Source organism: Hermetia illucens, chromosome 4 (assembly GCF_905115235.1).
Source record: "Hermetia illucens chromosome 4, iHerIll2.2.curated.20191125, whole genome shotgun sequence".
Taxonomy (NCBI): domain Eukaryota; kingdom Metazoa; phylum Arthropoda; class Insecta; order Diptera; family Stratiomyidae; genus Hermetia; species Hermetia illucens.
Genome location: NC_051852.1, coordinates 128,748,614 through 128,771,339, shown reverse-complemented (window position 1 = coordinate 128,771,339; position 22,726 = coordinate 128,748,614). Strand labels below are relative to the sequence as shown.

Here is a 22,726-nt window from a genome sequence, read left to right as displayed (position 1 = left end):
GATTGCTTGTACCAAATTTAATACAATTGTACAGCAACGGAGACTACTTTCATCTTCAATATGTGGAATGTGGCAACACATTTATGCCAATTATATGTAAAGCAAAAAAATAAAGGCAATTGAATGAAAGGCATGATTCCCTCTTCCTTGCGTAACCTTAAAAATGACCTGTTATTTCTTTAAAGAATAATTGAGAAAGCATTGTTAGGTACAGACGAACTTAATTCCAGTTTGCCGTTGTAAACCAGATGCCCTCAAGCTGTTGGCCTTATATACTTTTTTGACGTCTAATACATAAAGTCAGCTGTTTGGGCACCCGCACAAGAAAGCGTCATTAACCGGTTGGGGCCTTGCTAACCGCACACGGGTTTGACATTCTCCCCCTTCCCACTTTGTGAGTCTACTCAATTGATCATTTCGCATTTTTTACTACTTCGCTGACCGCGTGCTGTACGCCAGCGTTTCGCGTTCTTTAGATCTCTGCCCAAAATCTACATCGTGGCAGTTTTTCGGTGGCCTTTGCCGCGTGCGTGTTTGTAGACTGAAAGCAGTTCCGAGGCGACTTATTGATCAGTTCCAAAAAGAAGGAAACCGTGAAAATGTCGGAAGTGATTGCTAACAACGTGGACGCTGCACCAGGCGATGCAGGCGAGCCTCCAAAAACCGCGAAACAGTTAGAGAAGGAGGCCAAGAAGGCAGCCAAGCTGCAAAAACTGCAGCAGAAGTTGGACAAGAAAGCGGCGGCTCCAGCACCGACCAAAGAGAAAGCTGAGGTAATCACGAAAGGCAATTACCAAGAAATTAGATCTAAAGTGTTGGGAATGTGCAAGAGTTTTGTTGGACGTGACTCAGACACAATTGTTTTAGGTTAGACCTGAATCGTGGCTGAGACCAGTTGATCTGCGAATATTCCAATTTGAATCGTGAAATGAAAGTGAAAGTGACGACGATCTTTCTCTGTTTCAGAAAAAGACGAAAGAAGTGAAAGAAGCCGCGGTGTACACGGGGAACACTGCTCCTGGTGAGAAGAAGGATTTGTCTGGAAGTCTTCCCGATGCCTACAGTCCGCAGTACGTGGAGGCGGCGTGGTACGCTTGGTGGGAGAAGGAGGGATTCTTCAAGCCGGAATATGGGGTAAGTCCTACGAACAATTATGCAACTTATTTCATTCATAATTCCGTGAATGATGTCACGCGCATTAGAACGTGAAGGTGTAGCGCTGATCACCGGACTGCGTGGCGAGTGAGTGGTGCGACCTTGGGGGACGCTCGAACGCGTGCATCGTTTATCTTATCGCACCGTCCAAAGGGATGGAAAAGGGATTCATTGTTATTACCACTATCATACAGAAACGTCGGTTTATTATGAATTAGGCGGGGGAGTGAATAGCGTCTGCTTCTATTATTTACGTTAGTCTGCATGGTCCCACCATATGCCCAACGTGTTGATTGTTATCTAGTGATTAGAGTGAACGGGAATTTGGTGGTGTAACGACAACGGAAGGCTGCTCTTGTTATTAAATTCGTTCGGTATCTCACGGTCATCATTCATCGAGTCTGTTAGGAGGGAATGATTATGATTCATGTTTTATTTGGAATCAATTTCTTGTTTGGGTTCCGTCTTTTGACCAACATTTCTGGTATGTATTTGGCTATTATATAGTTCTTGCACGTTAAGGTTAAGTGGGGCAACTGCCTTAGAGCATTCAGTACTTTTGGATGATGCAATTTTGGCGATTGTTTCACTTTTTTTTTATAAGCGCTAATTGCATTTCTGAACTTTCGAAACCTGTATAAATCTATTGTTATTACAGTTAAGTCATCTTTTGTTGGCATTCAGTAAAATATCTCAAATTGGAAATAATATTTCCATCTACATTAAATTTTTTGTCTAAATGTGACAAAGAGAGTAAATACCAATGAGGGTGGTTTGCACACAGAATCTGAAAAATCTATGAAACTTCGCTCCTGGAACGAGTGCTCCCTATCAATTAGATTATTTAGATTAATTCGTTTCTTAAGATTGATTATTTTGACTGCGATTCAGCTCCCTAATGTTTCTGTACTTTAAGAAAATGTTACAGAGCTCGATGCGCAGCATTCCTTCCTTAAGCAAGTAGCTTGCAATCCTCTAAAAAAAGTAACCGAAAGGCGAGAGGCAATGTATTAAATGCTGCCTGCTCCCTGCCCTGGGAGCAGCGTGACTAAGAGTGGTTCCGAGCACTTCTGCTTCGGTCGGCTTAGGACTGAATTAGGTGGTTTTTCCATTCAACCATTTGCAGCCATGCTGCTCCCAAGTTAGATGTGAGGGAGTATCTAATGTGTCTCCCCTTTGAGTTGGAACTTAAGAATATGATCACAGCCTTCCCTGCTTGTCATAAAAGGCGACTAAAAGGGATAGTATTTTATGGGCTAGAAACCTGCAGATTTTGATACTTGATTGCTACCAAAATTTCAATATCTCGAATAGGGAATGACCACACGGTAACGACCTTTGGTTATCAAAAACGGACTATGATTGGTTTCTCGAATATGGGAACGTTCCTCGAAAACGGCAGCGGCAATCCATGTTGGATAAGGGCCTTGAAGTGTGTTAGAGCACTTCATTCAAGACCGTAACGGTACACTAGGAAGCAATGTGGTCAGCATTGCGCTCGCCCGAGATTATTACCCTGATTTGACTCAGGTACTTATTCACAGCTGAGTCGACTGGTATCCGACGTCAAATCACGATACAAATTCCACTGCCACCAGTGAGATTTGAACCGCGACCTTTCGTACGACAGCCTTGCGCTTTAACCACTCAGCTATCCGGACACCCATGCTTGGGCATGTGATGGTGAAACACGGCCTTGGTGACCGTAACGGTAATTGTGGGAAGTTCGTTGATTTCTGCAACTTCCATCACCTCTTCATTGGTGGCACATCTAACAAAACGAAGCCTGCCATAAGGTCACTTGGGTTTCAACTGACCACGAGCAATCAGATCGACCACTTCGCGATCAGCAATAGATATATGAGTCGCCTACGTTCGCGTGCGTGTTGCGTTAGGCCCTTCTCGCGGAGTTGGGAAGCGACCCCCTAAGTTCAACATCGATCGCTTATACAATCCAGCGGTCGCTAGACGGTGGTAGTGCTATCTTGCTGATCGAGCGGCAGATATACTGACTAACACACTTGAGAATATCAATGAGCATTAGGCCCCCATCAAAAATACTACATTCTCATGTGCCGCACAGGTTGTCGGCCACTTCCCGAAGGGGTGCCATAAGATCTGGCTGACTCCGGAGTCGTGAAAATGGATCGATGAACGATAGAGGTTGAAGGCTCTAATGATCGCTGTGAGTGATGGCGGACATGGTGCGCTCGAATTCCGATTCCGAGTGAAATCCCGAGAAGGTCAGCGTTGTGTACCCCGTGACAATAGAGAATTTGCTATTACGTTCGTCAGAGAAGCGGAAGATGGTACAGATCGTAATGATTTCAGAAAGAGCTTGCATGTGGTCGCAAATCTCTCGATTCTTCTGTAAAAGACGTCAACGGTTGACTTCTCATCCATGATGATGAACAACTGAACCGTATTACATATGGTAAGGTTTCTCCTCTTGTGGATGAAATGGCTGGAAAGCAGAAAAGAAATTATTTCGGCTATCAACGCACTCAAACGAAGTAAAGCCGTTAGACTTCGCGGTCTCCTCGCACAGTTATTTATCGCTGCAGATCTGCTGCTTCCACTTGTACGGAAATCTTGGGAATCCAAGACCATTCCCAGAGGATTCCACCCGATGATCGTTTAGATTCCAAAATATTCCGAAGAAACTAATGGCTATTATCAGAGCAACATATGTTGGTGCAAAAGTCACATGCTGCACTGGGGTAAAATCTCGGAGGATTTTGGGATCCAAAGCGGAGTTCGCCAGGATCGCATCTTGTCACTGATATTATTTCTTGTTATCCGTGACGTTCTTCATGCTGCCTTGCCTGGAGGACATGGAGGAATTCAATGGATGATGACATCTGACATCTTTCCTCAAACACCTCGGCAACGTTGACGACATCTCTTTACTTCTCACCGGGTCATGGACCTTGGCCAAATGGCTTCGGATTTGGAAAGAGAGGCAAATAGAGTTTGAACACCTGTCACCTGTCTGCGTGGCATCATCGAACTACGCTGCCCTGATACTATCACAAACGAAGAACATGATAAGCGCACTCTTTTTTGGGTTAAACACCCAAGTTGTTCGAAAAAGTTGACTGATGGTTTCGTCTAGGGCCCTCATCAGACATTGCCTCATCTCCACCCTGGGAGCCGAAAGCAACGACAGGTGGTAATCTCCCCATTTGGCGCGAATTATATTGAAGTGAAATCCGTGGTAAGGTCAGACCTAAACCAGGCCGAAGTGAATGCTGGGAGTCCTGAGTCCGCACCCACTTGATGACGGAACGGACCACTGCTCTTAGGGCAGAGGTGAGACAGCATCTGATGAGTTGCCTCTGCCCTGGACGAAACCGTCAGTCAACTCTCTTCAATAAAACTAATTTTCCTTGGAAATATTTCTCATTCAATGTTCTGATGAATTTGAAAATTACACTAAAATTAGTCCATTAGTTTCTGAGAAATGGCAAAAAATATTGGTGGAACCTTAAAGCATTTGCGGCAGTGTATAGTTTCAGTTCCATTTGTAAGTGCTATATCCAGTCAATTTTATCGACTCACACGTTGCCCATCTGACTGGGAATGAGACCGTCTTGAGATATCCAGGTTACTTTATGTATACAGGTTTTGCAAGTCGAATTCAGAAGTTTTCAAACTAATTTCAGGGATTTCTAAATTAACTTCAGACTTTTTCAAATAAATTTCAGAATTTTTCATTTCATATTACGAATTTTCATTTTTTGACCCGAGGCAAAAGAACAGGCAAAACAATGGACTCCAAATCGAGAACCGGCTCCAAAGAAGGGGAAGACCATTTCATCTGCAGGCAAGGTCATGAGGTCGGTTTTTGCGATGCATATGGAATAATTTTCACTAATTATCTCGAGATAGAAAAAACAATCAACGACGAATATTATGCGAAATTATTGCAACGTTTGAGCGAAGAAATCAGGCAAAAAGCGGACACGTTTAGCTAACAAGAAAGTGTTGTTTTATATTGTTTCATCAAGTCGATGCACCAGCTCACAAATTCATTATTGCAATGTCCAAAATAAATGAAGTTTGAATTACTACCTCATGCAGCGGTTTTGCCAGATTAGCACCCTCGGGTTATTTTCCGTCTCCAAACTTTAAAAATGATTCAATGGTCAAAGATTTTCCAACGATAAAAAAGTGATGTCGGCCGTTAATCGCTACTTTAAGGAACAAGTCAGTTCTTATTGTAAAAAAGGCTGCTTTGACCTAGTTAGAACCATGTCGTGTTTTCAATTGTATTACATGTATATGCTTCCGGTCACGTTGCTTCCTGGACTGGCAGGGGTTGATGGTTTATTCATCCTGATAGATGTTGGTGCTCAGAGGTGGCGAGGAGCAGACGGGGCAGCAACCCTGCCATCTGAGTAAATACCAAGAGGCCAAGGAGAACCTTCAAGTGGTAGAAACGCTGTATTCACATTGGTCGTGATGAATGTTGCAAGGACTGATCTGAGTCCATATGTATATCTCAAGAGAATCCCTGGAGGATGTGTTCTTGGCCCGGTTATTTGCGGTTGGCCGCCTTGTGGCATCAAGCGAGGAGTTTGGTGGTACAATACGGGTGCCGTACTCCTTAGTTGCGATAGAGTGTTTAGGTAGGTTTTGCATCCACCAGTATGAACCCTGAATCTAAACTCAGTATAAATTGGTACCTGATTGTGATCTCCACATCAACGCTTTCCCGAAAAGGGTCGTGGTGTTAGGCTGACGAACTCGGATACTCACATAAAACCACCAATACTTACATGGAATGCTGGTCCCAAGCCCAGGTAAAGGAGGAGGGTTTGAGGGAACGTACTTTGTATTATCCTCTGTAAAACAAAAATGAAATACTGAGATCAGGGAAAGAGATAAATAGAGTATAGTTAGAGTTACTCCACTATGCTAAATCCTACCTGATCTCTCTTGATGGCAGTCCCGCGATAGGCCGACCAAGAAAATGAATACAATGTCATTAGAAACAAGATGATTGAGTCGACCTCGCTTGTGAACGGGACAAATGCTGAAGGAAAAGAAGACTTATAGTAACTGATCGATGATACCCGATAATGTATAAACATTTATAAACTGGGAAATGGAATGAAATGGGGATTCTAACTTACCTACATATAACATCGTGAAAAATTCGAATGAACAGATTAAGGAACTTGAGAAGATTAAACTAGAAGCAGAGGAAATAATAATTTCAAACGGTTTTGCGGCAATATTCCTTAGTACCCCTATTAAGACCACTACTTTGAAGAAAAATGACTAATCCCACACGACAGAACACAACCAAAGTCGGAGGTGTTTGCAGCTGGAAAGAACAGAATTGAACGGAGTTTTTTTTTGCTTCAATAAATTGGAGAATTTGTCAAATTATCTACAAAGCAACATCAACAACATGAAGGTGTTTTTCAAGATATTCTAAGTTTACAAAAAGATTGTCATTATTCAGTGGACAGCTATCGGCAAACTAACCCAATGTGTGTTCGCTAAAGCCAACTACCTGCGATAGTGCTCCAAAATTCACTTTCGTCAAAAATTGTGGAAGCACGATCGACACCGAAGCTGTGATTCTCTTATTTGACAGATTCAGTGCCCACATGATAAGAACTATAGAGACACGCAACAATTGATATCATATAAAGACCGTATCTGAACCACTTCTCCCTCTCCAAAATGTGATTAATGCACGAACCAATGGATGTAGTATTTTTTTTAAAATGCTTCTGAGTCGGAAGAGAATTTAATGCCAGGCCAAGTCACGGAATTTTATAATTTATTAATATAGTCTCGATTAATCTAGTGTTTCGACGTCAAACAAAAGCCAATGGGCTTTGATTAGTAAGAGGTTAGAATCGTAGAACCTATTTTACCTGAAGCATTTAATCCGCGACCAATGGCTAGTCTTACATTTTTGTCTTTCATTCATTTTGATCGGGGTTAATTACGAAAAGGCAATGCTTATTTTTGTGTCAATCTCCGTGCAAAGAAGGCAAGAAAAAAGCTTGTTATGTACGAACAACTTTTCTAAATTATTTCTCTAATCATTTCTATTATTTAAAATAAATAGAAAATTACTTTACATTTTCAGCGCTCATCTGTTCTAGCACCGAACCCCAAGGGAAAATTTGTAATGATTATTCCGCCACCAAATGTCACAGGATCACTCCACTTGGGACACGCTCTTACAAATGCCGTGGAAGACGCTATTACACGATGGAATCGTATGCGAGGAGTAACCAGCCTCTGGGTGCCTGGATGTGATCATGCTGGAATCGCCACACAAGTAGTAGTAGAAAAGCGATTATGGCGTGAAGAAAAACTTACTCGTCATGATTTGGGTCGAGAAAAATTCATAGAGAAAGTTTGGGAATGGAAAAACAAAAATGGTGATCGCATTTATGACCAACTGAAACGACTAGGATCATCGTATGATTGGTCTCGTGTATCGTTCACTATGGATCCAAAACTTTGCAAAGCTGTAACAGAAGCCTTTGTACGGTTACATGAAGATGGAAGTATATACCGTAGCTCACGGCTCGTAAATTGGTCGTGCGCCCTACGATCAGCCATTTCAGACATCGAGGTAGATAAAATTGACATTCCTGGAAGGACATTCTTCTCGATTCCCGGCTACGAAGAAAAAGTAGAATTCGGGGTGCTTGTCAAATTCGCATATCGCGTTGAAGGCTCGGATGAAGAAATCGTAGTTGCCACAACGCGTATCGAAACAATGCTTGGAGATACTGCTGTTGCAGTCCATCCCAACGATGAACGTTACAAGCATCTGCATGGAAAGTTTGTAACGCATCCTTTCTGCTCTCGAAGGTTGCCGATCGTTTGCGATGATTTCGTTGATATGGAATTTGGAACAGGAGCTGTAAAAATCACACCAGCTCATGATCCTAACGATTACGAAGTAGGAAAACGTCAGAATTTACCTTTCATTACAATCTTCAATGATGATGGAATCATTATTGGTGATTATGGTGAATTCACGGGAATGAAGCGATTCCATTGTCGAAAGAAAATTTTAGAAAGATTAACGGAACTAGGATTGTATAAGGAAACATTGAACAATCCTATGGTTGTACCGTTCTGCAGTCGTTCGAAGGATGTCGTTGAGCCTATGATCAAGCCACAATGGTAAGTTTTTCTAAATCACAATTCAGTTATAAAAATTCATCGGAAGACTGATTTCTTCCTAGCTAATATTTCATTGTTGATTCATTCCAACTCAGCTAGCTAAATACAAAATATAATATTTTCAGGTACGTGAAATGTGATGAAATGGCAAAACAAGCAGTGGAAGCAGTTCGTTCAGGTGAACTAAAAATTGTCCCTGAAATTCATATCAAAACATGGAATCACTGGATGAATGGTATTCGGGATTGGTGTATTTCTCGTCAGCTCTGGTGGGGTCATCGTATCCCAGCATATTTCGTGTCATTCACGGATCCAAGTATCAAGCAAGGACAGGTAATACGAAATAGATTTTCGAGATTATCATTTGGGGTTGTTGTCTATTCAACAATATAGACGCCAAAAATTGTTTTCCTTCAATCTGGGAACAAATTACTTAACTTATGAAAGTTCTAATAATATTTTCATGCAATCAAAGGAAAATGAGGTTCTTTATTAACACACATTCATTGGGGAGAAACATACATAACTCAATATTTTCTATTTCAGAGCGATGATGATAATTACTGGGTAGTTGGACGATCTAAAGAGGAGGCTCTAGAAAAGGCTGCGAAAAAGTTCAATGTAGATCCATCCAAAATAGCTCTCGCGCAGGACGAGGATGTGCTAGATACATGGTTCAGTTCAGGATTATTCCCCTTCTCAGTATTTGGCTGGCCTGATCAAACAGAAGATCTTCAAGCATTCTACCCTAACACCCTGCTGGAAACTGGTCATGATATTCTCTTCTTCTGGGTCGCCAGGATGGTTTTCTTCGGTCAGAAACTTATCGGCAAATTACCATTTAAGGAAGTATTCCTTCACTCCATGGTACGTGACGCCCATGGCCGTAAAATGTCGAAATCGCTAGGCAACGTTATAGATCCAATGGACGTCATTACGGGCATCAGTTTAGAAGGTTTGCACGCACAATTATACAACTCAAACTTGGATCCAAAGGAAATTGATAAGGCAAAGGCTGGTCAAAAGTTGGATTATCCAAATGGAATTCCTGAATGTGGTACAGACGCAATGAGATTCGCTCTCTGCGCTTACTTGACTCAAGGTCGTGATATTAACTTGGATATTCTTCGCGTGCAAGGTTATCGATTCTTCTGTAATAAATTATGGAATGCGACTAGATTCGCTCTCATGTACTTCTCTGGCGACGAAAGATACTCTACAATCACTCTAAGTGGAAACGAGAACAATATGGATGTGTGGATTCTTTCACGTCTAGCGGCAGCCGTCGACACATGTAATACAGGTTTCAAAAACTATGATTTCGCCGCAATTACCAATGCCTGTTATAACTTCTGGCTCTACGATTTGTGTGATGTGTACTTAGAGTGTTTGAAACCAATTTTCCAAACCGGAACGGATGATCAAAAAGCATCGGCTAGAAAGACTCTGTACACATGTCTCGACTTAGGACTAAAACTAATTTCTCCGTTTATGCCTTTCATTACTGAAGAATTATATCAGAGACTACCACGAAAAGACACGATCCCCAGCATCTGCATAGCACCATATCCCGAAATTGAAAACTGCCCATGGCGTAATGAGCAAGTAGAAAAAGACGTAGAGTTCGTGCAAAAAGCAGCTCGTGTGATTCGGTCTGCACGTAGCGACTACAATCTTCCCAATAAGACGAAAACCGACGCCTACGTTAAATGTACAGACGACGCTACGAACAATATTCTCAAGAAGTATGCTGCAGATCTTGCCACTACTTCTTATTCAGTAATTTTCTTCGATCAAGAGCCTCCAGCTGGCTGTGCAATTCTCACCATAACCGGTCAATGTGAAGTTCATTTAGTGCTAAAGGGACTTATCGATGTTGATAAAGAAATTGAAAAATTACAAAAGAAATGCGATGGTTTGAAGAATACCGTAAGCAAGCTGGAACAAGCTATGGCTGTACCAGATTATGAAACTAAAGTTCCTGCTGAAGTGCAGGAAAGTAATAAGGAGAAGTTGGAGCAGTCTTCTAATGAAATTCTGAGGATTACGGCGGCAATGGACACACTGAAACTAATGTAGGATGTTTCGAAGGAAAGATTACTGCATAACACCGCAGATCGTATTAACTTTCATTTTCGTGTTTAAGTAATTATTTTTTTACTAATTTTTTTCATCTTGTACGCACGAGTAAAAGTTCTGCTCTGCATTTATTTATTTTCCTAGATTGGGCACAATCGTCCAGTGATATGAAATCCCAATTTGCTCTATCTGAAACTATTTATGTCGCAAATGAAGATGTTGATCTTAGCTTTAATAACAATAAAACAAGAATGAGAAGCTAGAAGTTGTTTTTTTTTCGTATTTTACTCGTTTTTGCTCTGGTAGGAAAGCCAGTATCATGAATGTGGTAGAGTGGAGTGCTCAGTGCCACTACGTGCACTGGAATCTTTTTCGAATTGATTTTAAGGTTTATTTCTTGGTTTCCGCAAAGTACTGTCTCTAACCGTCCCGGTTTAATGATCGTATTTACTACTTTGTTCTTCAAAGAAATGGTCGATATGGAGAGTATTTTGAAGCCTGGACACCATATAGAGGCAGCTTCATGATTTTTTCAGATTTTTCCGCTGGTGTAGTTTCTGAGAATGGGTCCGTTAAAGAAATCACCTCTCCCACTCCCCGTGTTTCTACCAAATCTCAAAACTAAGACCAGATTCGAAAAGTACTAACCGCATATCTGGGCGTTCACAGCTCCCATCTTCTCACAAAATTTCGTATCGATCGGTATAGCCGTTTCTGAGAAAAGTGCGTGTGACAGACAGACATTGAACCGATTTAAAAAAAAATGAGCTGGAGCTTTCTCAGATATACATAAGATATCTGAATCGTAAAGCGTTTCAAGGTAGATCAGCATCTTCCAGGCAGATATACTGTTGATACGGGAGGCTTTTCGATGGATGAATTGTGATTCGATTTCAAAGTAAAATATAACTGTTTTGACTAAAAGTCAAGTCGCCCGCAAGGCTTTAGAGTTCGCAGTGATATCCTCTAAGTAGGTAAGGCATCTAAGCAACAAACTGAACAGTTTGAATGTTTCGGCGAAAGTCTGTTTCTTCCAGATTAAAGGACACAGGATTATAGAAGTGGACGGGTGTCCGACTAGCTGGCCAGAAGGAGTTCCACTTCTGATTACCGGTGGTGCAGTATGCTTCCGCTAAATGTGAGGAACGGAATCCACCCGCATTACTTATCAGTTGCTTGCTCAAGAAGGCGAAGACTCACTATTTGTGCCAAATCTTTTAAGATTTAGCCCTCCTACGACAAAATTCGGGAAGTCATGAACCATATACGTACGAAAGCTGTTGCCAGACTGAGCACATCTTATAATAGGCACTGCCGATGCTACGGTGTGGAAGACGAGACTCGCACGTACTTCCTTTGCAAATGCCCAGCTCTAGCTAGAGACAGCCCGGCAACAGGTACGAAATAAACCAGGGCCAGGGTTATGAAATTAAAACGATGTATTACAGCGTTTCGCTCTCACCTGCCTACCTACCCCACGTATGCATTTCGATAATAAGGGATTAGAATCCGGTAATCCATAAGATTTGTTTGTGGGGCGTTTTACCGCTCTCACTGATGAAACGGAAATTTGTAGTATCTGAGAATATATATAAGAAATATGAGTGAGTGAATAACATTTGGCAATCATCCCCAAAAGAAGCTGGTACACCTCATCCCCGTATTTAATCCGCGGCACCAAAGACAACTACATCAGTCAACCAATATTTAAAGGTACTCGTATGTTAAAGCCCTCCCTTAATGGCAGTCGGCTCCTCTTATCAAGAGAGTAGGTTACAAGTTATTAGTAGAGATGGCAACCATGTTCTTCACCTATACATTCCCATTGAAGGAAACGAGAAGCCGCATTGCGACCTTGGCCATACTAACACCCCCAAAGAGATATTGAACGCCCTGAATGCTCAGGGTGTTCATAGTATTATATCAACAAAACTTTTCAGCACCACAAGAGCCAAGACCGAGAACCGCACTCTCGACCTTGGGCTCGATGCCTTCAATGCTGCCTTTTCTGAGGAACAACTTAAAAAAGTTGAACTTATCCAACGAACCTAGCTGCGCTTTGAAGGAATTTGAAGCAAGCAAATCCTGCAGTGCAAAAACGGTCAAAGAGTTGGTCATGATGCATCAAATTGCCGCCTAGATTAGCGCTGCGTGAAATGTGACCAGATCCACCCATCAGCGGCATGTCTCAAAAGAGCAGAAGATAGGCCGAAGTGCGTTAACTGCGCCCGACAAATTATGGTAATTACGCGACTTTTGTCGAAGTCATGCCAAGACGAAACGCACAAAGGCGCTCTCGCGTTCCACTCAGCACTACCCTCCAGTAAAATCATACTCTCCATTGAGACTGTGTAAACCACACCATATTGCGACCATCTATTGTTCCAAACAAATTCTTGACTATTGATTTGTCTAGCATTACCTCCTTTTGCTCCTCCAACCATGTGATGCCAAAAAAAAATTCTTGGTCCTCATTTTTGATTGACTAGCACCCAAGGCACAATGGCCACCAGCTCCACCCCTGGCTTACCTCCCTCTACCCGAAACATTTCCCACTTCAGTGCCGCCTAACTGTCTTTCTTTCCTTCCACTCCTACTTTGATCACTTCCTAATTTCCTAAAACATCACAATCACCTCAAACCCAAATACCTAGAGACCACCGCTGAAATTAGTGACAATAAACTACTCATTTTCGACTGCAAGTTGCTTCAATCGACATCTCAGAAGGTAAATGGAGGGTATCTAGCTCCCTACCTCGTATCGAATTCCTAATGCTGCGATCAATGAATCGGTCGACTAACTAACAAAAGTCATCTAAACTACTTACGACGATCTAATTCCCCAACGCACTCTGGGCTACAGAAATTTAATTACTTTCCCTGACGACGTTCTATGAGATATCAATTACAAGAAAATTCTTCAAGGGGGGCTGCTGCCTTTCCGTCGACACCTATGCAAGCTCACCCTCAGCTTCCTATATAATTGCTCAGCTAAAGTAGCTCTTCTAAACCCCCACAAATTCTAAGCCATGGTCTTTCGCGACCGCCTGAAACTATCCGCACCAGACGCGGAAGTTTTACCAACAAATCAGCAGGATGAAGCCTTACACACCTCGATGCTCATCCTGCCGAGACAAAGAGGGAAATCAAATTTCCGACAGAACGGGCATATTGGAACGATGCGTTGAGTATTTTGATGAACTGCTCAACAACCAGAATATTGGAGGTCCAGCTTTGGCATCTTAGGGAGTTGACGTGGGCCAACCCCACAAGAACTAATGATACTTTTTATTAAGACGGGAAGCCGATACCCCGCTGAAGGTAGTAACTCCCTGTGAAATTCATTCAGAGCCTTATCGTCTATTTGTAGAGTAGCGACTTTTAGTTATCGGGTTTCCTTGCCTTTCGGAAACGGTTACCACGCCTAGAATTTAGACTGATCTTTCGTTTACGACCTTTTGCTTCGTCATCGGATTATGAACGGATTTTGGAATGTGTGCACGCTTTTCGACGCCGGTATTTACGCTTCCCAGAATGCTGGCTTGCTCTAGCCGTACACGCTGGTAATTTTGGGGTTAGGCGAGGTAAGATGGTGGTTCTCTGGGGAATATTTGCCTCACTCCTGCGACACTGTACTGTTGTATTCTGGCAAGCTAGCGTGAATCTGATTTCGGATTAATTTAGAACAGTAACAGAAGACTAACTGCGAAATTTCGGTGTAGGATAAGGAACATGTCAATAGTGTAATGTTGCACACCAATGCAATAGAGCAGTTGAGTTTCGACTGATTGGCAAAGTACATGTCATTAGTTCGACCACATTGCGATCAGCAGTATATTTGGGAGTTGTCTTCTGGATGTGCAAAACTAGAAAGACGCTGACATCGATCTCGAGGGAGTTCGTCACTTGATGTTCACCTACGTTTGCTTACGTATCTGGTCCGTATTTTCTCGCAGGAGGGCTTCGATCCACGGAGCTCAATACTGATATTGTTCAACAGTGGGGAAATGATCTTACTGATGACGGCAGACATCTTCCACAGCTCGCTGAACAATACTAATGACCGGTGGGCCAAAGTGATTTCCTCTCTGTGGCAAATAAGATTGTTGGCCACGTCCCGAGGAGATCCCACAAAGTCGGGCTGACTGTCAGGAGTTCGTGAGCACCTTTTTCCGCTGTGTCATCGGTGTTCTTTGGCAATGAACGTGAACGTAGAAAATCTAGAGGACAACCGACATCTGGGGTGAACTTCAATTGACTTATCGGCCCGTGATTTCAATCTTTTTGAGTCTCTTAAAGTAGTATTGAAAGGGCAACGATCTCGAGACGCGATGATGGAGTTCTTTGACTTCTGATACAAAACTCTTCAGTTTCTGTCGAAGTGGTTAAAAAGCAATTAACAGGAAACGTATATTTCTGAAGCAGAAGCTTCATTGTGTTTCGAAACGCTAGTTCCGTTTCTGCAGTGCAACCTCCATTGATCATACTGAACAACGCCAATCCAATTGTTAAGCGAAAATTCAAAACAGCTATCATAGAGTTGATGTATGAAGCTATCAATACATGTTTGCTTCGCTGTCAATTTTTCCAGTTTACCTTATCGGCCCACCCATAACGGAAATCCAACTGATTTCGAAGATTATCTAATGCTTCAATGTTTTTATCTGATTAGGAAATTCATTATCAACTTAGAACTTGTTAGGCTTGCTGAAGCATTAGCGGGGATTCATATTCTAAACATATCGCCTAGAAATTCTTAATTAACGTTGATAAACGGCTAGCTAGAGTCCATTCTAATTTCAAAGCCAGCATGCGCAGTGAACGTCCATATCCAATTCATTTGAAGCATGTACGTATGTGGATCATATGCATTTTGTCCTAAGATCTTTTAAAATAGAATCATCACGAGAACATATAAATCCGATGTTCGAGCGGAATACTCGCTCAACAATAATTTTTCAATTTACACTTATTCGTGACTTTCCCTTGGGGTGGAAATTCGTGTAATTCAGTTCTACTTGGAAGCCACGGTATTATCGATCTTGGCAGCGAGTGGTGAACATTGTCGCAAGTCCGTGACTACACGTTTCCACATTATTTTTAGAAGTTTTAATTTATAAATCTTCGGTTCAAACTATTATTAACAATCGTAACAAATATAAAAATATATTATATTCGGTCAAGTGCACGTCGAATTATCATTTATTCTATTATATAATTGTAATTTTATGGTCATTCCGAAGGGGCTACCAGCGCGCTTGAAGATTTAGTGATTTTCGGTTGTGTCGCGCTCGAAGATTGTGATGATCCTGTGAAAATTTGTTGGAATCTTTAAGTGATAATTCATCATCTGTTCCACCATGTCTATGGCATCCCTGGGCGTTAGTGCAGGCTTTATGGCCGGTTGCTGTGTGTTAGCTCAAATAGCGCGAAAATTTGTTGAGAAATGCTTTAGTGATGGGCTGGTCCCAATTTTATTAAACGAAGCTATCGCATCGGCAGAACTATGTGCCTGTTGCTTTGAATTAATCATCGGTGAGCAGAAATTTTTTCATAATAATGGGATCAATTTACAATAATATGTAAATGTTAGTGCATCAATATATAGGTATGCTACTTCATGTTTAAATCTAGATTTCAAGATAGTGTTTCTGAAGAGATGGCCATATGAGCCACCAGGATTGACTGTAGTTAATAACGAGACAGAACTACATCAAAAACCTGAATAATGACGATGATTTACCGTGCAGGTCCATCAATACCTTGTTACAGCTCAATTGTAAATCTTCGCTAGTCAGGCTCAGAAAGATAGATTGGGTTCGTTGTAATTTTATTCTCTCCCAAAACATATACTACACTCCACATGTCCTAGTATATAGCGTCTTTGGCTCGCCTCAAGCTGGATGTGAAAAATTCATCAACGGCGGGGAAACTGCAAATTAGTGAAATGAGCGGAAACTTAAGCAGAAAGAAAAAATATAACAGCTCTACTGCGGTTGCTTTTCTTCCTTTCTTTTTCTTCAGCCTTTGTCCCGTTCACAAGCGGGGTCAGCTCCTCGTGATCGGTTTCGTCATTTGGCTCTATCGAATGCCTGATCTGGGTGCAATCTTGAGGCTTTTAAATCCCCATCCAGCGTATCAAGCCACCGTTGTTTCGGCCTGCCTTTTGGTCATTTACCGTCGACTTCGATGTTCAGTGAATTCAAGTGGATTCTCGTTAGCACGAATTGCGTGATCATACAATCAAAGACGCCTCTCTCGCAATTTTTCCACGATCGGTGCAACCCCATAACGATCGCGGATATCCTCATTTCGGATGTAATCAAACTGTGTCACGCCACCTGTCCAACGCAATATCTTCGTCTCCATTACTGCAAGACGCCGTCCATTGTCTTTTATAGTCGACGGATGACATTGCGGTAAATTTTAGTTTTGAGACGTTCGTTGATATGTCGATCACAAAGAACACCAGTTGTGGAACGTCACTTTGTCCAGGTTGCGTTAATGCGTGAAGCAATTTCATAACGCAGTTCTCCATTGGCTGATAGCGTTGATCCGAGGTATTTAAATCGCTCAGTACTGGGCAGATCACTGCCGCTGACAGTGATTGTGCTTGTTTCGTGAGGATCGGTGGTCAAAAATTCAGTTTTGTTTAGATTCAATGTGAGACCGTGTTGCATGAGGCGATCATTCCATTTTTAAACAAGTTGCTCAAGATCATTTTTGCTATCGGATGCTAGGAAAACATCATCTGCATAAAGCAATGTGTAGGGCGAGGGAGTTTTTTGGACACTCTAGATCGTCTCGTATTATTTTCACATGTTATTGATGCGATGTGTGGAAGAGCAGCAGAATTTGCAACTTAGAAGAAATCACATGCCAAACTAAAACTCGAAACCCAAGTGCCACGATGGAAAGAGAAGATCCGCGATAGATTAAATCCTCAATCGATGTTTACCCTGCCTCAGATATCCATGTGATGCGGCCTGTTGGCTTTCCACAGTACCTTTGCAGCTTCACGTCATAAAATTCGAGGATACGCCCTTTTATTGTCAGTCCTGTTGGAGTTAGGGATGAGAAGGGGAAGACGGAGTCCCCAACTTAAAGAATTAAAGTAGGTCAAAGCTACTTTGCATAAGTGTCGGGCACTGTCGGAGATCATATATGGAGGTTTCGTCACTCTCTTCTCAGAATCTGTACACAGTATCCGAAAATATCCCTAGCTTTTCCAGGTGATAATTTAGCCTGCAATGATCAGTGAATATTCTTATAATACAATGATCCTAACGCTCTTCTTGGTGATGCTGAAACAATCCTGCGAGTGTTCGGGTCGTATCCCCTCATGAGCACCTTGGACTGTCCCATTCCTGGTAGGTTCGCCCAGTGTATGTTAGTTCCCCCTGCCGTTCCTTTTCATTCTTTAGCGCTGTAACCAAGAACTCTTCGGGAGAATTGCCGCAGTGCCGCCATTTTTATACATGTGTATTTTTTTAGAACAATTTACTGGAAAATAATTAAGAATATGCGCAATAACTACCTCCAATTTCCTCTACGGCCTTTTTTTTTCATTACAAAAAAGTTAAAAGAACTTTACAGTGTTGTTACCCCTTAAGGGACTGTCATACCGGTTTAGAGTTTAATTGGTTGGACCTAAGTGCTTTAGTTCTTTTGACGGTTGAGGCGTATATTATTATTGGAATATGTCATATATGGTTCAAAGTACAATTTTTGCAGCAATTACCCCCGTGCCGTTCTGTCTGTAAGGGATCCGTCAGTGTACCAGGCAATCAGTTGATAGGTCATTGCCACACTCTCCCAGTTTGCCCTACTACTAAAACGCATTTCAAATTTATCGCCGAATTGAAACCTCGTTGTCTTGCTATCCATTGGTGTTAGTAATGCGAGATACCGCCTAGAAAAAATATCAATCCTTCGATTTAGGCAGTTCCCCTTCTCACTGAACTCCGAGACATTCTGAAGGTTACTCTCCTTGCCTGCATCTGTATGTGAAGTGGAATAGAAGTCAATCCCAAAAGAGCCTCCAGCGATCCCGTTGAGCATGCCTCGCTGATACACACGTGAGACAGTCTTTGAAGTTTGTGCAACCTCTTGCTGTTGTGCTGAGTTCAAATTACCGCCTCATAGGTAATCATTGGTCTTATTATTGAAGTGAATGTATATCTGACGTATTGTTTTCGGGGTGTATTCCCATCCAGAAGGCCAGGATGTTTGCCAGTCCCGAATCAGAGCATCTCGTATCTCTGCATGCGAAGTGTTATCGAACAGTGTTATTTTTCTAGTTCCAATGGTATCCTGTAATACATCGCAGTTGATACGGAGCAGTTTCGATTGACCGTCCTGGTCACTAAGCATGTTGACATGAATGTAGGGAATTGCACATTAGAACTTTCGTTCGAATATAGTTGCCTATGACTATCTCCACTATTTCGAGTGCAAACAATATTAGGTAAACTGATCTAAAAGATTTTGCCCAATTTCATGACCTTGGTATATATTCAAAGCATATGTTGCCCCTTAACATTCTTAGAGGAGATCCCAAGATGATTTCTAGGACCTTCTGAAGTAGGGCTGGGACAATGCTATCCACTGCGGGTGACTTTAGTGGTTTAAAGATTCCCACTGCCCATCTTACTATAGGTTCTGAGGACATCTTTTTTGCTAGTTTCCGATTTTCCTTCTGTCTGTCATTGAGTTTGGAAGCAAAATGTTGTTGTCTTCCATCGTGCCGTAGGACCCTAGGAAATGAGCTCTGCGAAGCGGATGTACACTGTTTTTCTCATTCTCGGTAAATACCGCCTTCCTTCAGACAGACAGAAGGTATTATTCGTCTTTGGTTATAGCTTTGTATAATCAGGTTGTTTCTGTCGTTTGTTCGGTCCGATCGTCTTGCTTCCCTCTTTGCGTTACTATACGCAGTCATTGTATTTTTGAACCTCGGTAAGTCTCCGGTTTATTTTACCCGGTTGAAGAGTTTTCGCACCTCTATTCTTTTTCTGATTAGGTTCTTGTTCCATCAGAGTACATTCCTTGATTGGTTAACCGTCTTAGCCGGACTGCTGGCTTCATACATGTCAATGACAACTTTGTTGAGGTCTTCCACCACTATTTCAAGTTCCAATTCGCTCCTGATATCACCGTCCCTTTGTAGGTGAGTCAGGTTGTTGCTCAGGTGCGTTGCATAGAGGCCTCAATCCGTTTTTCCTGGATTTCTTATTAATCTTTTTCATTTTGGAGTTACCCTCAATGACGAATCTGATTATTCTGTAATCCGACATAGAAGGCTCATCCGACACCCTCTACTTCTTGAACAGCCCGGTCATCAGAGTATTCCCTAGAGTTATGTCTAGCACCTTTTATCTAGTGCTGGTTACGAATTTGTGGAGTTCTTATCCGGCTTCCAGTGAGGTTCCCGGCTAGGAAGAAGAAGAATGATGCAAGCACTTGGTTGTTCATAAGAAAAGTCCCAAATTGCCTGCATACCTCCTCCTTGCAGATGGCGAATCTGCCCCCAGTACACGCAGGACTCCTGAGCCAGCACTATTCCAATATTATCCTTGGAATTCGTCATTGCAATTACCTGAGTTTATCTGGGCTATCTTAGTGTTGGCCATTAGCTCCGTTAATGTTTGGAGCCCTTCTCTACTGTCGGAGTATCACCCTTCTCCCCCAACGTAGCGCTTTCCTGCAAGTCACTGTATACCCTAAGCCCTAGAAAATCCAGGTTTGGGTCGTCCAGCTTCTCCGCTTCACTGGGCAGTAGGTCTACTTCCTTGCTTGATCCAGCCTCTTAAACCTCTATGGTCTTCGAGATTCCTTCGGGGATCTCTATAAGTTTTCTCCTTCGAAGTGTCTTTCCTCAACTTTTCCCTGTGCACCTGCCCTAGTATGTTGCTTATAGTTGATATGACAATTCTCACGCTTGATTGTCTTTAAGAATCGGTCATCTATCCCGATGCTTGCTTCTGAAGATTCTCCATAATCGCGCATAGAGATCATCATCCTGAGCAATTAGAAGGCCGCTAAGATCTATCGTCCTTATCTTTGCGGCTTTAGAAAGTAGCCCTCGCAGTAGGCCAATGTCCACCTTTACTCTACCACTTGGCGCCTCAATTTCTTCTTCTCTGGGTGTAATCACCTGGCTCTCAGTGTTTCGGAGGTGTGCCTCCAGCTGGTTGGCCAGTATGTTGTTTTTTTATATTTATTAGTGTAGGGTTCATTTGGTTTCCACGAGTATGGGATTTAAGAGCCCCTCTGTGCCACAGCCCCCCGTAGCAGCTTCTTGATTTTTTTTTCAGACTTTTTGAGATTTTAGAGATCATTTTTTGTATGCATGAGAAAGATTTCTCAAATCCAGAATCCTAATTCTTCAATCTAAAATTGTCTAACAAAATATTTCAGAATCAACGTTAATGAAAATTTCCTGGCTCTCTAGTATATATAACAATCATCTACAGATACTTCAGTAGAGCATAGTGATCGGCTTTTAGACGGCTTTACACAGCTCTAGTTTTTCGGCCGCTCTGATTTCCCATTCCTTTTGTAACATTAATTTTCTGTATTTGTAGTACACCGCTATTTGCCATCGATAAACTAGTTGCTTAGTTTTCCAATTCTTAGTGTTTTCAAGGCTTCTGTTCCAAGTACAGGTTTTGGTACTTAAAATAGAGATTGAGATCATCGTCAATATCTTCATGTCCGGTTACCCAATTCAACGTTACTGACATTCCTACACTAGATTTGTTGGAAAGGGGCCGACTACCTTCGTTGTCAGAGAGAATATCAATTTTAGGGCGTCTATGCTTTTCCCATTCTGTCTGAAATACAGTGGTGTGCTGGCCTAGGAGTACCCACATGTTGTACTTCGTATCCTTGCTTCTGTCCCATCTTCTGTTTTTTTTTCAGCTGTGTACCATAGTATCTGGTTTTTCATGGCTGTCTTGGCATGAATCCCAATCTTCCTTAATTATTGAGGGATCAAGTCTGATTTCGGCCGGAATTTTGAAACAAAAAGATGATCATTGGATTTACTATTAAAATACTACTAATTTTTTGTTAATTAATCCATTTTTACTGTTCCTTTCTTTCCAGTTGCCGACAATTTTGGGGTCGCAACGTATGCCATATTTCTGTTTCTGCTTACAATATGGTGGGGTAAAGTCTGGGGGGATGCAACTGCATGTCCTTACACTCATATGGAGGACTTGGTTGAAGGCAAAACTACACTAAGGGAAGTTGCACTCAAGACATGGGCTGCGTTGATGGGAGGTTGTTGTGTCTATCGCATTGTCCAAGTATTTTGGTGGTTCGAGTTCACTATCACACACGAGGGTCGAGCGTTCGAAAACTGCACTGCGGATTTACAAGTTAATCGTTTGTATTTTCAAAGCATTTCCCTAGAACATATCTTTTGACGATATACATATACCTCTAAATAAGAACCTGGAAAAAAAGTTGATGATGGAGCAGAAGCGATACTTGAATCTTAACTACTCCACCATATTAAGATGCATCACTGCACTGCTATTTTTATTCACACTCATTGTGTAGTATTCAGATCAATGCTTCGTTTCTGTGTTCATTCATCTATATCGAATTTGATACAACTTCCTCCTCAATACGCATAGTAATCTGAAATTCCATATGCAGGTTAACCCGTACTTAGGAGCTGCAATCGAAGGTGTAGCGACGCTACTTTGCCGTCTAGCATCGAAAACAATTGCTGAATTGGAACCGAAGCATTCAAGCGTTATCGATTCATTCATCGGAACAAGCCTGGTGGTGGCAGGTAAACTTGATTGCATCATTTGACTCTTAACGCTTGCATTGACTACTAATCGAACAATTCTTAGTGTATGTGTTTAATTTTGTGATGATTTCAGCTTTCAATTTCTCCGGAGGATATTTCAATCCAGTGTTGGCTACGGCCTTGAAATGGGGCTGCAGCGGGCACACGAACCTGGAACACATTATAGTCTACTGGATGGGTGCTTGCACTGGGGCGTTACTGTCCGTGCCACTATTCAAAATAGAGGCTGTCCGAAAATATTTGGTAGGCGAAAGGGACGAGAAGAGAAAAGAAGAGTGAACTGCAATTGGAAGGAGCACTTTCGGGTTGTTATTTTCAAGTTGTTATATGTGTATCGATTGAATTGTTTCAAATTATTTATGCATTTTTTGTTATTTTGCAAGATCACTACCATTTTTGTGGCTCAATTGAAAATCACCAACTGTTCTGTGAAAAGATTTCAAATTTTTCAGAATCATTGTGTTCTTTCAAATAAAATGGACATTCGAATGTTCAAAA

The 22,726-nt window shown here is 41.9% G+C and overlaps 2 protein-coding genes across 3 annotated transcripts; both read left to right on the top strand.

The window, feature by feature from the left end:
* Nucleotides 1-339: 339 nt before the first annotated feature.
* On the top strand, nucleotides 340-10,663 carry LOC119654415 (valine--tRNA ligase). 2 transcript variants are annotated; one of them, XM_038059802.1, is made up of 6 exons: nucleotides 340-773; nucleotides 967-1,134; nucleotides 7,268-8,322; nucleotides 8,448-8,655; nucleotides 8,798-8,806; nucleotides 8,869-10,663. In XM_038059802.1, exons 1-6 carry the CDS (start codon nucleotides 600-602, stop codon nucleotides 10,399-10,401), a joined length of 3,147 nt encoding a protein of 1,048 aa, XP_037915730.1. In that variant the 5' UTR covers nucleotides 340-599; the 3' UTR covers nucleotides 10,402-10,663. The 2 variants fall into 2 exon arrangements, with proteins under 2 accessions (XP_037915730.1, XP_037915731.1); XM_038059803.1 differs by lacking the exon at nucleotides 8,798-8,806 and having other exon boundaries at nucleotides 341-773.
* A 4,651-nt stretch (nucleotides 10,664-15,314) lies between these two features.
* LOC119654391 (aquaporin-11) lies at nucleotides 15,315-22,726 on the top strand. The gene is made up of 4 exons (XM_038059765.1): nucleotides 15,315-15,936; nucleotides 21,511-21,785; nucleotides 22,069-22,207; nucleotides 22,302-22,726. The coding sequence occupies exons 1-4, from the start codon at nucleotides 15,762-15,764 to the stop codon at nucleotides 22,505-22,507; spliced, it is 795 nt and encodes a 264-aa protein (XP_037915693.1). The 5' UTR covers nucleotides 15,315-15,761; the 3' UTR covers nucleotides 22,508-22,726.

What these genes read in the sequence shown, in the direction of transcription:
- LOC119654415 (XM_038059802.1), top strand. Translation starts at nt 600, where the DNA reads ATGTCGGAAGTGATTGCTAACAACGTGGACGCTGCACCAGGCGATGCA. An exon ending in CGACCAAAGAGAAAGCTGAG is followed by an intron (nt 774 to 966) that starts GTAATCACGAAA and finishes TCTCTGTTTCAG; the next exon opens with AAAAAGACGAAAGAAGTGAA. An exon ending in CCTATGATCAAGCCACAATG is followed by an intron (nt 8,323 to 8,447) that starts GTAAGTTTTTCT and finishes TAATATTTTCAG; the next exon opens with GTACGTGAAATGTGATGAAA.
- LOC119654391 (XM_038059765.1), top strand. Translation starts at nt 15,762, where the DNA reads ATGTCTATGGCATCCCTGGGCGTTAGTGCAGGCTTTATGGCCGGTTGC. An exon ending in ACTGCACTGCGGATTTACAA is followed by an intron (nt 21,786 to 22,068) that starts GTTAATCGTTTG and finishes TTCCATATGCAG; the next exon opens with GTTAACCCGTACTTAGGAGC. An exon ending in AACAAGCCTGGTGGTGGCAG is followed by an intron (nt 22,208 to 22,301) that starts GTAAACTTGATT and finishes TGATGATTTCAG; the next exon opens with CTTTCAATTTCTCCGGAGGA.